Here is a 17,804-nt window from a genome sequence, read left to right on the forward strand (position 1 = left end):
TATATTGAAAGCAATGCTCTGACATGGGCTGGGAATCATGAGCATGTTACACAAACATCCAGTGTATTCTCCATTCTGTATCTCGTTGTTGTTGTTGTTAGTTGTGAAGTCGTGTCTGACCCATCACGACCCCATGGACAATGTTCCTTCAGACCTTCCTTCCTCTACCATCCTCTGGAGTCCATTTAAGCTCACGCGGACTGCTTCAGTGACTCCATCCAGCTACCTCGTTCTCTGTCGTCCCATTCTTCTTTTGCCCTCAATCTTTCCCAGCATTAGGCTCTTCTCCAGTGACTCCTTCCTTCTCATCATCTTCAGGATTTGGCCTTCTAAAGAGCGGTCAGGGTTGATCTCCTCTAGAACTGACTGGTTTGATCGCCTTGCAGTCCAAAGGACTCTCAGGAGTCTTCTTCAGCACCATAGTTCAAAGGCCTCAATTCTTTGGCGCTCAGCCTTTCTTATGGTCCAACTTTCATAGCCATATATTGCAACTGGGAAAACCATAGCTTTGACTATACACACTTTTGTTGGCTGGGTGATGTCTCTGCTTTTTAGTATGCTGTCTAGATTTCTAGATAGCTTTCCTCCCCAGGTGCAAGCATCTTTTAATTTATTGGCTGCAGTGCACCCCATCTGCGGTGATCTTGGAGCCCAGGAAAACAAAATCTGTCACTACCTCCATTTCTTCCCCATCTATTTGCCAGGAATTGAGAGGGCTGGATGCCATGATCTTAGTTTTCTTAATGTTGAGTTTCAAGCCAACTTTTGCACTCTCCTTCTTCACCCGCATCAAGAGGCTCTTTAGTTCCTCTTCACTTTCTGCCATTAAAGTGGTATCATCTGCATATCTGAGGTTGTTGATATTTCTCCCGGCAATCTTAATTCCAACTTTTGATTCATCTAGCCCTGCCTTTCTCATGATGTGCTCTGCAAATAAGTTAAATAGGCAGGGTGACAGTATACAGCCTTGCCAGACTCCTTACCCAATTTTGAACCAATCACTGGTTCTGTGTCCAGTTTTCACTGTTGCTTCTTACCCGCATATAGGTTTCTCAAGAGACAAATAAGATGGTATGGTACTCCCATCTCTTTAAGAACTTGCCACAATTTGTTGTGATCCACACAGTCAAAGGCTTTAGCATAGTCAATGAAGCAGACATAGATGTTTTTTTGGAACTCCCTAGCTTTCTCCATGATCCAGCGTATGTTGGCAATTTGATCTCTAGTTCCTCTGTCTCTTCAAAATCCTGCCTGTACTTCTGGTAGTTCTCGATCCAGATACTGCTGGAGCCTAGTTTGTAGGAGCGTGATGGCGAACCTATGGCACGCGTGCCACAGGTGGCACGTGGAGCCATATCAGTGGGCACACGAGCGTTGCCCTAGCTCATCTCCGGTGCGCCTGCACACACTGGCCAGCTGATTTTTGGACCTTCTGGGCCCACTGGAAGTCAGGAAACAGGCTGTTTCTGGCCTCCGGAGGGCCTCCAGCGGGCTGGGGAAGGCTGTTTTCGCCTTCCCCAGGCTCCTAGAAGGGCTCTGGAGCCTGGGGAGGGCAAAAAACGGGCCTACTGGGCCCACTGGGTGATCACATACCAAGCGGGGGGAGCGCAGGGGAGTTGCACGCGGGGGAGCAGGGTGCATTGAATTATGGGTGTGGGCACACACACGTGACCACCCCTGCTTTTGGCACGCGACGCCAAAAAGGTTAGCCATCACTGTTGTAGGATTTTAAGCATAATCTTACTAGCATGTGAAATGAGTGCAATGGTGCGATAGTTTGAACATTCTTTGGCATTGCCTTTCTTTGGAATTGGAATGTAAACTGACCTTTTCCAATCCTGTGGTCAATGTTGAGTTTTCCAAATTTGCTGGCAAATTGAGTGTAGCACTTTTACTGCATCATCTTTCAAGATTTTGAATATCTCAGCTGAAATACTGTCACCTCCACTAGCTTTGCTGTTGCTCAGATTTCCTAAGGCCCATTTGACTTCACATTCTAGGATGTCTGGCTCGTGGTTAGTGACCACCCCATCGTGGTTAATCAAGCTCGTCCTTGTATAGTTCTTCAGTGTAATTTTGCCTTCTCTTTTTAATCTCTTCTGCCTCTGTTAGGTCCCTGCCATTTTAGTCCTTTATCATGCCCATCTTTGCATGAAACGTTCCCTTCATATCTTCAATTTTCTTGAAGAAATCTCTGGTCCTCCCTATTCTATTGTTTTCTTCTATTTCTTTGCACTGTTCATTTAAGAAGGCATTCTTATCTCTTCTAGCTATTCTCTGGAATTCTGCGTTCAATTGGGGGTATCTTTCTCTTTCTCCCTTGCCTTTCACTTCCCTTCTTTCCTCAGCTATTTGCAAAGCTTCCTCAGACAGCCATTTTGCTTTCTTGCATTCCCTTTTCTTTGGGATGGTTGACCATCAGGTAAATAAAAGTTTAGTGATCAAATAGTATACCAGTAGACTATTTCAAACATAGATACAACCAAAGAAAATCCAGTACAGTAGGAAAATACGTAACTCAAGGAAAGAAAAATAATAATGGGAGGGATCTCTAGATTTTGAACTGGGGACATTCTGTATGTAAGACAAGCCTTATAGTCATTTGCTAGTAAAAAAGACTATCTCTAAGAGAATCTGCCCAGATATTATTCAGGAAAAGTGTGTAAAGTGTGTAATTCGTGCTTTTCTGAAGTTCAGGGACTGTTCTAGAAGAAAGCAAAATGCTGGATGAGTCCTCAGCAATGTGAAAACCCTCAAACAGGCTAATTCTATCTATAATGGTATGCAAGAATGATCTTGGGAAACAGGAGGAAGAGCCATGCAGTTGGTATCTCAAGCCACCCATGGAAAAGGGATATGGGAAGCATCTCAGAAGGGACCCTCCCTAGTTTTATGGAAAGTAAAAGTAAAAGGGGGGCGAGGCTTTCATACTTGCAAGATTCTGTTACTGTAAATTTGCAATAAAGGTAATATTAGTACTCAAGATTTGTGCTTCTTGTTTGGATTAGCTTGAGAACTGACATCTTCAACCTTGACCAGATGGATATCTGTAGCACAAAAGTCAAGTTAAAACCATTTATAGAAGTCTATTTTTCCTTTGGTTTATTTTTGCTTAGGTTAAAGATATGAAAACTATGTCCTTCCATACCATTTCCTTCCATACCATTTTGGACAACATTTAAGTCAAAAATAGTGAAGGGATCTCTTTTTGTTCAAGTCCCCCTTACCTATGCTCCACTTGATTAATTACTGTTTTAAGAGGATGATAGCTGGTGATAGCATATTGTATTTTCTTTAGAAAACATTACCATTGACCCATAATAGAGCATAAGCAGATATGGATCAAATTAGTTATGATTATTTCAAAGAACACAAGAAATAGAAGCAGATGCTAACAGGCTAGAAGTGTGATTGAGCAAGTCAAGTCAATGAACCGGAAGCAAGTAATCTATACCCAGGAGCAAAGCTCAACATGGCTTTTCTCTCAATTTTATCCACTTCTGTTTCATTCTTCAGTGTTGTCTTCCAATGTGACCTGATGTTCATCAGAGATTAACCAATCAGGTGGATTTACAAGTAAGGATTTCGTTTTAAGTAATGTGCTGTTCCCAAGGAAATTTCTTTATTGTTTGTGCTGTTTTAATATTTTGCCTTTTCTTTTCATTGTGTTGTATGAACTGATTCATGCTTAAGATTAGTACATTTTAAAAAATCACAACTAACCGAGTATCCTATTTCTCAGCTTTCTGTTCTAAATGTTATGTGTTTTCAGCCTCAAGGCTCACAATTTTAGTATGATCTTGGAGCTGAGCCTACATTGCATCTCTTGAGGGCTCTTCATTGTCAAGGCCCATGACCAGGGACGTATAAGGAAAAGACAGACTTGGTAAGAACCCGAAACTAAGAGCCAAGAAGAAAAACATTATCACAGAGAAAATGTCATTCTTTTACTTTAATTGAAAAGCACAGAAGATTACTACTGTGAATGAAAACATTATCACAGAGAAAATGTCATTCTTTTACTTTAATTGAAAAGCAAAAAAGGTTACTACTGTGCATAAAAACATCATAGAGAATGGGGGCTTTTTAGCATAATCTGCCAAAAAGATTAATGTATGAATTTGCATTAGCATTTTGACTGGCAATATTAATGTTCAGATGTCCATTCTCCACTCCTCCTTTTCTCTTTGCATGCCATCATGAATGGCAAGAAACATTTCTTGCCAATGTTTTCTTCCAGGCATCCTTCACTTCTTTGTTCCTCAGGCTGTAGATCAAGGGGTTCATCATAGGAAACACCACAGTATAAAAAACAGATATTATTTTATCAGTGTCTGGGGCATAACTGGAAGTAGGCCTAAGATAAGTGAAAAGGAGGGCCCCATAGAAAAGGGCAACCGCAATGAAATGGGAGCTGCAAGTTGAAAAAGCTTTCTGGAGGCCTTTGTTAGTAGGAATTTTCAAAACTGTGCAAAGGATAGAGGAATAGGAGATGAGGATGAACAAGAAAGTGCTCATCTGGATAAAACCACATAGAGCAAAGAGGAGCACCTCGTTTATATGGGTATTGGAACAGGAGAGGGCCAAGAGTGGAGGGATGTCACAGAAGAAGTGATTGATGATATTGGATTCACAAAAGGAGATGCGAAAAGTAAAACAAGTGTGCACCAATGAGGTCATGCTACTAATCAGATAAGAACCTGTTATCAAAGAGACACACACTTTGTGAGACATAAGGACAGGGTAGAGTAGTGGGTTGCAAATGGCCATGTAGCGGTCATAAGCCATGGCAGCTAGAAGAAGGCACTCAGCATCTGCAAAGGAAGCAAATAGATACATTTGAACAATGCATCCTGCAAATGAAATGGCCTTCTTCTCTCTTAAGAAATTGACCAGCATCTTGGGAGCAATGGTGGAAGAATAACTAGTATCTAGGAAAGCCAGATTGCTGAGGAAAAAGTACATTGGACTGTGTAAACTGGGGCAGGTCCAGGTTAATAGGATAATACCAATGTTCCCCACCAGAGTGATCACATAGATGGCTAAGAAGAGGACAAAGAGGCCTGTATTGATTTCTTGATGATCGGTGAAGCCAAGAAGAAGGAACTCGTGCACTGTTGTGTGGTTCCACTTGGCCATTTTGTTCAGACTTTGGTGTCCTTGACTCAGGATCTGAAATCAAGGAGAGATACGAACTATGGGGACAATGACAAACACATGGTTTACAAAAGGTGCTTCCTCTCTCCCCCTCAAACTAGAAGAAAAACTATTTTCTTTGGTCTTCTTTGATATTTATAAACAAAATGCTGAAAAATGATAAGCAGGGAAACCAAGAACCATGGAAACCTGACATCAGATTGCTTGGTTTGGCTGGGTTTGCATTCTCTTTGAGGGAATATATTCTCAATATACTTCATATCTATTCAAGCATGTTTTTGCACATACAGTATGTTGGCTGGTGTGCATTCTCTAGAACAGGAGTAGAGAACAGGAGTGGAGAACTCTTTATAACTTGTGGACTTCACCTCCCAGAATTCCTGAGCCAGCATGGGAGTTCTGGGAGTTGAAGGCCACAAATCATAAAAGGGCCATAGTTCGCCATCTCTGCTCTAGAAGAGGGCCAATGAGGCCAACTTCACACAAATTTTGTCCCTAGCCAGGCTGATCTATGCATTGTTGGATTGTTTTTCATATTTATTTATTGATGGGTTGGTGGATTTGTATATGTATAACTCCCATTTCTAAAACTCCAATTTCTCGACAGTTTGGGTTGGCATACAAAAGGAAAACCAAAGAAAAAGAATACCATGACAAAATAGTAAAAGGAAACAAATTTGTCTCTTTTATACCTAATTAGCAAGAAAGACCATAGATAGACAGTGACCATCTAAAACATGTCTTTAAAAATCCAAATGATTTACGGTTTAAAAGAGAGAAAAATATCATAGACCTGCTTTGAACCAAAACACGAGTCAGTATCAAGGGCAATTATGTTTTCAGACTTCTCTGAAAATCTCTGGATTTGAACGGGATATAAATGTTAATAAACAAAGAAATAAATTAAAAAAATACAAGAGATAACCCAGAAAAAAATGTAGCATATAATTTTATGCCAGAGTACTGTGTATTAATATCAGTATAAGTAATTAGTATTAGTATTAGTATTGTTTATCATTGCTTGAAAAGATGGATATGACAGAAAAGGAATTTACATCTATTCATAATTACTGTATCTTATTTTGAGAGCCATACCTTCAAGTGCCTGATTTTTTTCAGCCTTAAATTCATAAACCCTGCTGCTGTATACTTTTGCAATTTTAAAAATGGTTTAAAATATACATTTTTGTGTGATTTTTTTCTCTAGTATATTTATTTTTGCATGTATGTCTTTTCTACTATATATATTTTAAATCACACATCACACTAAGAGCTAGTATGGTCTAGTGATTAAGACACCAGGCTAGAAAGCTGGAAACTGTGAATTCAAATCCTGCCTTACCTATGAAAGCCAGCTGAGTGACTTTGGGCCAGGAACTCTCTCACAGCCCAACTCACCTCACCTGTTGTTGTTATGCTGAAAATAGGAGGAGGGAGGTCTGATGGATATGTTCGTCATCTTGAGTTATTTGTAAAAATAATAATAGCAATAGTACTTAGACTTATATATTGCTTCACAGTGTTTTAGTGGTTTACAGGATATTGTCCCTAACAATCCGGATGGGATATAAATAAATAGATGATAAAAGAAAGGATGGAGATCCTTAAGTTGAATTTAATAACTGCTAAAGTATGATGGAAGGATGGATAGAAAAACAGAAGGGGGAAGGAAGGAAGGGAGGGGGGAAGGAAGGAAGGAGATTCTTTCCATTCAAATGTGTCAGCAAATCTAAAACAGACCTCCCATTTAAAGACTTTCTTTTTTTAAAAAATAGTATCCTAATATAATATTTTCTGGCACTTAGTATTTTCACAAATATATGTATTTTTATGCACTATGTTGTTTTTCCCTTCTATTTATGCTGCCCTTTGCTTGGAGAATGGTGAAAGGAAACCATAAAAAAGGTGAAAATCTATTTTGAAATTCAATGGCATTTTAGTTCACAGTGTTTTTTTTTTTTAATTTGATTTATATGCCGCCCTTCTCCGAAGACTCAGGGTGGCTTACAATGTGCTCAGCAATAGTATGTGCAAATTAAGTATGTGCAAATTAAATGTATGCCCATCTTCTTCCAATGCCTAAACCTATTATTGCCTAACTTCCAGAATGGAAACAACACAGCATTAAAAAGTAAATGAAATAACTATCTTAATATAAATATGTGTATTAACACTAGGATTACATAAATTTGACCAATGTAACAAATATTATTAACATTATTATTGCTATTTGTATCAAAATGAATGATACCCAAATGCCGCATTGTTCATGTATTTATGTTGATGTATATTTAAAAAAGAAAAGTAAATGAAATTATACAGACAATATTATTCCATAATGATTGTTTTCCTTGCAGTGATAAATACTGTTTCTATTTTATTCTCCAAAGGTCAAAACATCTGCCTCTAAATTATTATCAGTTTGTATCCTGTTTCCTTCCAGAATATACAAGTCACCTAATCATAAAAATCCAGTCAAATGCCAGTCTGAAACATCCACATCCTTTCTCAAGGAACATCATCACCAATTCCTGATATACCACTGGCCATAATACATTCAGAGCACCGTCTTCAGATTCTGTTTCTGCTCTAATGGTTTTGACTTACCAGGGAGGCAGGGTGGAAACAGTATGTTTCTTTGTTGCAGAAACGGCTGCTTTTAAAAGTTTTGAATTCATCATTCTGACACCAGAGACCAGGATCCCTGGAGTAGCTTAAAGTGGTTAAGCAAGGAAAGTTTGTTAAATGTGCAGAACAATCAATTAAACTATGCTTTGGGGGCAAAACATATGGATTGTCTACTTTGTAAAAACTTGCAGTTTTATTTTTCCAGAGGCGGTGCGTGTACCTACATTCTCATAACAATGTAGAGCAGCATAAATTGTTGCTCGATTTTGGCTACCGTTAAAAACAATATTATCAAAAAAAAAAAAACATTCACAAATATATGCAAAGAATGCTGGCATATGCTCAGACACATCAGGCTGTAGGCTTTGCAGAACTTCAGAAGGTTGATTCAGTCGGAAGAAGATTCCCTTGAAATGTACACACCTTTGAATTAAATGATCAAATTCAATCTTTGAATTATTTTAACTTTCAAGTTGGTGGGAAGCTAACAGTGTTCCGTGTGCCTTTGGTGTTTAGTCATGCCGATCACTTGACCACGGAGACATCTTCGGACAGCGCCGGTTGTTCGGCTTTGAAACAGAGATGAGTACCACCCCTGGAGTCGGAAACGACTAGCACATATGTGCGAGGAGAACCTTTACCTTTACCTTTAACTTTCAAGTTCAAAAACATTAGAGAGGGTCCAGAGATATTTTACTAGAAGAGTACTCAAATCCTCTGCTCGAAATAAAATTCCCTATACCACCAGGCTTGAAATTTTAGGCCTTGATAGCCTCAAACTACGCCGCCTACGTTCCGACCTATGCTTAGTTCATAAGATTAGTTACCAAAATGTCCTACCTGTAAATGAATACTTTAATTTCAACCGCAATAACACAAGGGCTATCAATAGATTCAAACTCAATGTAATTCACTCTAATCTTGATTGTAGGAAATATGACTTCTGCAATAGAGTAGTAAATGTCTGGAACACTCTACCTGATCCTGTTGTTAGTCTCTCTAATGCCCATACCTTTTACCCTAAAGGTCCACGGTAGGAAAGGTCCCTACCGTGGACCTTTCATGTTTTTTAAGAGGTCCCTAAGGCGGCGTGCATAACTGCACCAGTGTGCCTACCGTCTCTGTCCTATTGTTCCCATTTATATGTACTCATTTTATGTGTTTATGGCTATGTTTTGCTTATTTATTTCCTTTTATTTGTGCCAATTTTTTTTCATGTGTCCATGTCTATGTCTATACCGTTACTTCTTTCCTTGTACTTGTTGACAAACAAACAAACAAACAAACAAATAAATTAACAAACATCCATAGGAGGGCAAGTGGGATAAAATTGACTGCGATGTTGCAATGTAGGCCTCACCCCCTTTCTCTAAGTCTCTGCAAGGGAGAGAGAGCTTTGCCTGAGGTGGCTCCCCATTGACAGAATACCCTCCCCAGAGAGGCTTGCCTGTAGCCATATTAGACTGCAAAGACCCCTTCATTTCCCCAGCTCTTCAGTCATATTTTAATTGTATTTTAATTCATATAGTTTCAAATTCCGATGGCTGTCTTGCTTCAGCCTAATTCATATGGTTTCTTTGTTTTGTATTTTATTGATTGCATTGTATCAAATTGTAGTTTTAGCAAATTTTCTTGTAAACTGGCTAGAGAACTCTGAGTATCGGAAAGCTATAAAATTTTAATAAATAAATGTGTTGAATGTTGGAAAACACACACACTTGGAGTACAAAGCTGAGATATTGCTTGTAGATACTGCTAGTCAATTCTCATCAGATGCCTCCAATTCTCTTTTGAAAGATTTGTTCAAGAAAAAATAATAATACTCTGAACATAGCTACAGGTGAAGATAGTTTTATTTATTTGGAAAGAGATAAGGTTAGTTGTATCTTTCTTAATTAAAATATTATATAATCCAAAGATGATTTGTGTATACAATATATCTCAGACAGACAGATGGAAGAGAATCTAGTAGTTTTTTTGACTGTTCAAAAAAACTACTAGAAAACAAAATGTGCCTGAAAAGATTATGATGCTTTCCCCTTCAGCAGTAAAGATGCTAATGAATTGTTGCTCTCAGGAAATTCTATTGAGTGATTATGCACCATCAGGTTTATGTCCACTCACTGTAGCCAGTTAGATAGATTTTCTCCAGGATGATCTGTCCCTAACCTGATCCTTCAGATCTTCCAACAGCACCCATTACCACTGCAACTGACTCCATTTAATTTACTGCTGGTGATCATCTTCTGCTTTTTCACTTTTTCCAAAGAAGCTAGTCCTTTGTATCAACTACCAGATTAAGTACCTAAAGTAGGATAATCTGAGCCTGGTCATCTGTGTCTCAGCAAATGAGAAACACTGGGTTGATTTGATCATTGCAGAGGGTTGGCTCAGTGATCCTTATGGACTTCTTCCAACTCTACAGTTCTATAAGAAGTCTTTGTCAGTCACAATATCCAATATTTCCCCTCCTTCTTTTTCACTCCCAGGCTTTTGTTTAAGCAAAAGTTCCCAATAGTAACAGACAAATTTAGAGCAGAGTTCTAATAAGGGATTTTTAAATCAGGCAGACTGTATTGGAGCTGCTTGTCTGGTCCCCTCTGAACACAACTATCCCAAATTGTCTTCCCTTGCCTGAATCTGGGGTTCACTCCCAACCAAAGCACAATTCTAATAAACAGGTTGAATACAAGTGTGGGCTGATAATCATGGAGGTTGAACTCCTATGTAGATGAAGTATCCCAGGTGAGCTGGCCTTTTGCTGGCCATTCTGATGAGTAGGAAATATTTGGCATTCTTCATTCTCACTTGAATGAAGAAAGGACAACTGCTTGCTCATGAAGATGCTGGATATGAACAGCTATTTCTATGAAATCTCTGGGGTGATGCATTATAATACATCAGCTCCGAGGGCATAATTCATGATTGGATGATAAAAAATAAAAAAGGACTATTGTATCATTATAATGCTTGAAATAGGTAAAAAAAGAAGTAGCCACATCCCATCTAGAAAGATTTCTCTAAAGAAGAAAAAAAGGATATCAGACCAAGTTTTATAGTTTAGCAGGTGCTAAGTTCAGCCCAAGAGATTTACAGTATATGCAGTAGGCCTTAGGATTCTCCTTGCCTAATGCCTTCAATAAGCAATAAGCATCTTCAAACCAACTTTATAATAAAGAAGTTCAGCCTGGCAATTTCTTAGGATCAGGAGATTTAGCATGGACTTTAAACTAATTAGATTTTAGAAATATAAAAAGGTGAGTAGTGGACAAATAGTAGACAATTACTAATTACTATTACTATTCTAATTACTATTACAATTACTAATTGGTAGACAATTAGTAATAGAGGACAATTTGGAAATGTTTCTTGGTTGATGCCAATAATCCTGCAAAACAACCTTAAACATTCTTGGCATGGAATAATTATGCCCCAAAGAGGGTTCTTTATTTATATACTTCTGAGATTCAGCAACTATTTGAAAGTTTTGTAAACAAGAGCCTGCAGATCAGTAAAAATCTGGATTCATTAAAGTTGCTTTTAAATTTATTGGGAGACCCTGATGAGGAGTCATCAGGGGTTAGGGTTAATTTATTGTTCTGTGTTTGGAAATCAGCATTTCCTCATCCTCATAGGATGAATTCTCAGCACAATTACATTCCCTTGGCTTTGCAGCAATCACAATCCAACTTGTTCCTCCAGATCCTAAATACATCCCTTTTCAATCCTTTGATTGAGCAGATGGAGCCTTAAAATGTTCTCTTCTCCAAGAGACCTGTCTTGTTTTTTTCTTTTGGGCTTGACTTCCCATGCAAACCTCAAATAGTCATAGAAAAGACAGGATCATTTTTGGAAGTTGTGGATGTATATGTGAGTGGAATCTGACCTAGGCAATGAATTTGGTGGAAAGGAGGAGTGTATTTACAACAAATGCAATGCAAGTATAGAAAAAGCCCACTGTGTCCTATCAGAAGAAGAGTCAAGGAGCTTCTACTCTTTTCCTAGGAAGAAAGGGAGAAGGAAGTGACCTCCCAATCTCACAGACAAAAAGAAAGCAAAGTGTTGTGCCAAGAGAGTACAAACAGTGTATATTGAACAATCTATATATCTTGCGATCATTCAGTTATGAATCAGTGTCATTGGATTCCTATCTCCAACATTTTAATTTTTTTTATATAACAGTAATATAAAATAGGTATTTGACTCATTGATCTTTTAACGATTTTTAAAAATCCATTTTAAGAATATGCATCCTCTTTTATATGTAATTTTTCTAGCACACAAAACGTTGTACACAGCTTTCTCTAAACGGCATAGCCATTAATATAAATTCCTGAAGGAAATTTTTTAAATACAGATTTCTGTGATGTTATTCTTGAGATAAGCTTTTATGTTATAGTTTTCCTAGGATTAAAGGGGTCTTTTTTCACCTCCAACCCCACCCACTACTAGTTTTTGCCTGCAACTAGGTTTTGCAAACTGGTTTCCATAGAAATCTATGACAGAATGCTTTTACATTCTTTTTGAAATGACCCCAGATTCAGTAATACTAAAATTTCTTGAAGTTTAAAAAAAATGAAGTTTTCACAGTTAAAATATGATCACCTTCAAAACAATTTTGGATAGCAAGTGGAAGACTTCATGTTGAATGAGCCTGGTGTTTTAAAATCCCCAGTAATACAAATTCAGCACACCAAGCAACAGGATTCGGAATCTTTTTTCTTCTGCTGCTTATTTTCTCCCTATTTTCCTGCCTACTTCCTTTCCATTTAATATGGAAATTTCTTCTGGAGTTGAGGTGAAAAACTGGCATTGTGACATGTGGAGGTGGGTTACTATTAGACTTCCCAATTCCATGATATGCACACAAAAGAAAACAAACAAAAAAGGCTAAAATAGCACTGTGTCATTTTATTATATTCTTCGAGATGAGAGATTATTTTAAAGGATGGCTTCTAGCCTGAGAAATGTTCTTTATCCCCAATTTAAATAATAAAGAACTTTGTTTTAATTCAGCTTAGTTCAGGTTCTTGACAATAATAAACAGCTGAGCGAACATTTAAATGTCTCACTTAACACAAAACATCCATTTAAATATTCCACAGAATTAGGGCACAATTCCTGGCACTTTAAGGAACTGAATTCCTATTCACTGCAGTCTCTCATTCTCAGGCATGTAACATGAATAATGATGAATGAATCGCTTGACCAATTGTGCTCATAGACCACCTACCTGTATGAGCAGGAGGTACCTTGTGTGATAATAGAAATATCTCATCATATTTCCAGAAGCACTTTCTTTCTGTGTCTCAAAGATTGTATTTGCACCCTTAATCTATCATATGAACTTGTCACAATACCCCTTCCAGTGCACAGCTGATGTTATTATGCTGAAGCAGCAAGTTAACAAAACTGCTATTGCTTCCTTCCTTGGAGCCCTTAAATATCTTTTAAAAAAAACCTGCATGGGAGTTCAAAATTTGTGGTGACTGGGGATAATGTGAATCATGGTCCAATCTCTCTGCAGAATTTATTAAACAACTAGAAAATAGTTTGCAAAAAGTTTGGATTTTTAATGGCCAGAAGGAGGCTATTTCTGCAGGCCTCCCAGAGGGAACAGTTCAAATTCATCAGCTGACTCATATGACAGTCAAAAGTTCCCTCTTTAGTTTCTGAATTGATTACCCAAAGGATCATGGTAAGTGGCTAACAATCTGCTCTAATTTTATATTGATTGTCACTATTCAATGAATTAAATATTATCTTCCAAATTGCCATTGAAGGTTGAATGAAAAGTCTTACCTTTATCTTAATAAATTTACTTTAAATGGGGATATTTTAAAAAATGAAGCAATAAAATAATTCTTGTAATTAGCTATTTTGTTATTTGTGTTTACGTTTTTACATGATCACCATCATTGGCTACACACATCTGCCAATGTTGGACACCTAGTAGATCATCTTGCAGAGGTCTGTGTGTGTCCAGTGCAGGAATCAAGTAGTATTGCATTACCAACAGATGATTATTCAGGATGCCTTTAAACATTTTTAAGGAGGGAGGTTCTACCATCTTCTGAGGTAGTTGCTTCTATTACTGAAAAGGCCTTAAGAATTTTTTCTTGATGTCCAACTGAAATCTGCTTCCTTATAATCTAAACACATAGTTTCTTGTCCCTTCTTCATGGACAGCTCTGAATAATTCTGGGCCATTTTCTATATGATAACCCTTGAGATGCTAGAAGATAGTATCTTTTCTTCATTGGGATATGCAAACACACTACCTTCAACCATTCTCAATCAATTTTTTCCTCTCATGATACTTTCTATTGTAAAAGGCCATTACATTTATTTACCATTTTAATAATAAATTACAATATTTTAGAAGTGTTGACAATATTTAAAGTATTTTTACAGTTTCAAAGTATAATACAACTGTTACACAGTAAAATATAAATTGAGGAGCATATCTAGGTGGGCTGAAATCTTCTCGACTTAATAATTATTTCATATGCAAAAATAGATTTCTATCCATTGTTCTCTTTAGTGAATCCTTCACCTCCTTGTTTCTCAGACTGTAGATTAAAGGGTTCAGCATTGGGATGATGAAGGCATAAAACAAAGAAACAGTTTTATTCTGATCCTCTGAATAGTTTGAACTGGGTTGCAAGTATATAAAGAGGCCTGTTCCATAAAATATGAAGACAGCAATCAAATGAGAAATACAAGTAGAGAAAGCTTTTTGACGGCCAACCACTGAATTCATCTTAAATATTGTGGCAAGGATATGTATATATGAGCTCAGTATTATCAGGAGAGAGCCCAGCATATTAATTCCAGCACAAACAAAAATAAGTATTTCAGTTAAAAAGGTTTTGGAACACGAGAGTTTGAGGAGTTGGGGGATCTCGCAGAAGAAATGGTTGATTTCATTAGAGTGGCAGAAAGATAAAGTGCCTACCAGAGTGGTATGAATAATGGAGTTCAGGAAGCCAGCTGTGAAGGCTCCTCCTGCCATTTTGAAGCATTGGGCATGGGACATGAGGGAAGGATACAGCAAAGGGTTGCAGATGGCCATGTAACGGTCATATGCCATCAACCCAAAAAGAATGATCTCTGTACTTGCGAGAGCAACAAAGAAATAAATCTGGATGATGCATCCTGCAAAGGAAATGGTTTTCTTCTCTGCCAGGAAATTTTCCAAGGCTTTGGGGACAATATTGGAGGAATAACAAAAATCTATGAAAGCCAAGTTACTGAGGAAAAAGTACATGGGTGTATGAAGCTGAGTGTCCATTCTGATCAGCAAAATCATGCCCAAATTACTTACCACTGTGATAAAATAGATTAGTAAGAAAAATATAAAAATTGGAACTTTCAGTTTGGGATTTTCTGTAAAACCCAGGAGGATGAATTCGGACACTGCAGTGTAATTTTCAATAGACATCTCCGTTTCTGAATGGTTCTTGTGATGTTCATGGAGAATAGATATGGATCTTCATGTACCTTCCAAAGTTATAAATAAGCATTTTATTTAAATAATAATAATGAAAACCAAACAAGAACAACAAACACCTCCCAAAACTCCATCCCAAATCCTACATCATCAGAGAAACTGATTCTTAAATATGATACTATACTCTAAAGTGACAAATTAGGATCTATTGGCAAAACATCCCCTTAATAGTATCATTAAGGGGATGTTTTGCCAATAGATCCTAATTTGTCACTTTAGAGTATAGAGATATATTCTATATTATTAGAGATAATAATGTTTATGAGTCTTTCTGAATCTGCAAATATAAAATCAATGTCATTGTAAAGTCAGGTGTATTTTAACAGTTTGCGTATTTGTAAAATATTATTAAAGTTTAATAATAATCATGAGCTGTAGGTACCCTTGTTTGTAATATGCAGCAATATATTATTTTATGAATTTCTTTTAAATTTTTATTCCAGGCAGTTTAAAATGCAGTTATTAATAACACAGACAAACCAGTTTTTAAGCAATATCTATTTCATAAGGAGCTTAGCACAATTCTCATCATATGCAATGAAAGATGGTACATGCATGATCACTATATCTCCTTCTGGAAGATGCACTCAAGTGTCCGTGTTGTATGATTTCTTAAGTAGAAATCACTTAAGCAGTCTTTCATGAAACAATGGCCTATCAATTTCCGTTTTCCTTAGAAAAGATTATTAGCATATATATTCTAGAACTGTTTAATTATTGCTCGTAAATATTTCCAGATGTGGACACATTTATCTTGATTTTGTAAAACTCATTTCATAAATGTTCCAATACCACAGACGATATTTTAAACTGGTGGGAATAGGGAAAATCTGTCCCTTGCTCATAGGCTTGGAAAAGATCCTAAACTGTAAAAGGGAAAGGTTGGATCCAGAAACTTCCTTCCATCAGCCTATTGCATTATATGTATTATATGGCGGTGTGGATGCATCACCTATGCATCCATGGGAAGAGAATGTACATACTGTAGTTACGCACACCATTCTCTGATTGCTCCTGAATAAAGAAAAATAGTACTTCTGCATTTTAGCATATATATATTATTACAGTATATGTTTCCTTCTGAATTTTGGATTAGTTAGTAGAAAGGTGCTTTTTCTCCTGGAAGTCATTTGCAAAACCTAATTGCACAGAATAACTGCATTGGGTAGGTTCAGACAGTATTATTTATGCCACAAAAAGAATAGGAACATTTTTTGTATGTATGGATTTCTCCATTAATTTCTGTTCCATTAAATGGAACAGTTTTGCAATAGGTTAGGGAATCCTGAGAATATAGAATAGAATTGTAAAGAGCTCTCTTTTGCATGATGACAAAAAGTTATGTTTTATATATATATATATATATATATATATATATATATATATATATATATATATATATATATTATACATATATATATATTCCAACATTGTTTATTTTGGCTGTTAAAGTGTGCATGTACAAACACAAGTCATTACACAAATAGCCCAGTCATACAGTTGGTGGTAATTTTTCTTCTTCCTTATTTAGATATTGTCATCTGGTATACTGTTTACACACAGTGCATCCAGCATTCCTGCCTTAGCTACCTTCCGTATTCTGAACATACGAATGAGCAAATGGAAAAAACAGAAATCTATCTAACCTGAGTGACAATAACACTTTCCATCTTTAGGACCAGGAAGATATTAACTAGACAATGGTTTACCTGTTAGATAGCTCCAAATCCATTGCTTCAGTGATGTTATTATGATGCCCGGTTAATCCCTCTTGGTAATACCTAACACCCAGTGTTCCTAGTAGGTTTGGCTAAGCTTACTCATCTCTAGGTCCCATTTATTTTCTGAGACCAATCTGAGAATCATTTCTCCCTGCTATTAACTAGTGCTTTAAATACTTTCAGTCAGTATTCTTATGGGAGCACATAATTTAAATTAGTAATTTAACTTACTAACTCAAGAGATGTAATGTTTTAAAAAAAGCAAAACACTAGAAGTTTTGAAGTTTTCTTTTCTCTCTCATTTCCGCCTCTTTCTCCCCCTCTTTTTAATGAGATATGACAGGTTGTGTTTCTAATTATCACCCTTCTAACTGTTATCCTGCCTAGTTTAAGCCATATAGTTTCATAACATTTGAAATATGTGCACTTTGATGTTGGTATTTTTAAATTATTATTTACAATGATTAGGATATTTAATAAAAATGTTCAAGTGATTGAACATTTGAGAAGCAGCTGTTTACTTCATGGCTTCCTTGATGGTGAAGTTCCAGATTATAAATTACAAGCTGTATTTATACAGTATGTCGGTATTTCTTCAATTCTGTAGGGAATACATTTAAGCCTCATACAAATTCTCTTTTACTTTGTCCCATCTTGCAAAAAGAGTCTTCACAGACTATATTTATATTCTAAAAAACTCCAGCAAAATTTCAGTTAATTTAAAATGAGACACTAAATTCTGTAGGGGCTTTGTCATACAGACTGAGGTTACACTGTTCTATAAA

General features: G+C 36.9%; 2 protein-coding genes across 2 annotated transcripts; both read right to left on the bottom strand.

Moving 5' to 3' along the window:
- Positions 1–4,197: 4,197 nt before the first annotated feature.
- On the bottom strand, positions 4,198–5,148 carry LOC139327533 (olfactory receptor 5AS1-like). Its single transcript, XM_070957381.1, has one exon. It carries the CDS (start codon positions 5,137–5,139, stop codon positions 4,198–4,200), a length of 942 nt encoding a protein of 313 aa, XP_070813482.1. The 5' UTR covers positions 5,140–5,148.
- Positions 5,149–14,284: 9,136 nt separating this feature from the next.
- LOC139327398 (olfactory receptor 5F1-like) lies at positions 14,285–15,229 on the bottom strand. The gene has a single exon (XM_070957216.1). The coding sequence runs from the start codon at positions 15,227–15,229 to the stop codon at positions 14,285–14,287; it is 945 nt and encodes a 314-aa protein (XP_070813317.1).
- Positions 15,230–17,804: the final 2,575 nt, after the last annotated feature.

Source organism: Pituophis catenifer, unplaced genomic scaffold (genome assembly GCF_029215685.1).
Source record: "Pituophis catenifer annectens isolate HBS135680 unplaced genomic scaffold, rPitCat1.0.hap2 SCAF_1, whole genome shotgun sequence".
Classification (NCBI taxonomy): Eukaryota; Metazoa; Chordata; class Lepidosauria; order Squamata; family Colubridae; genus Pituophis; species Pituophis catenifer.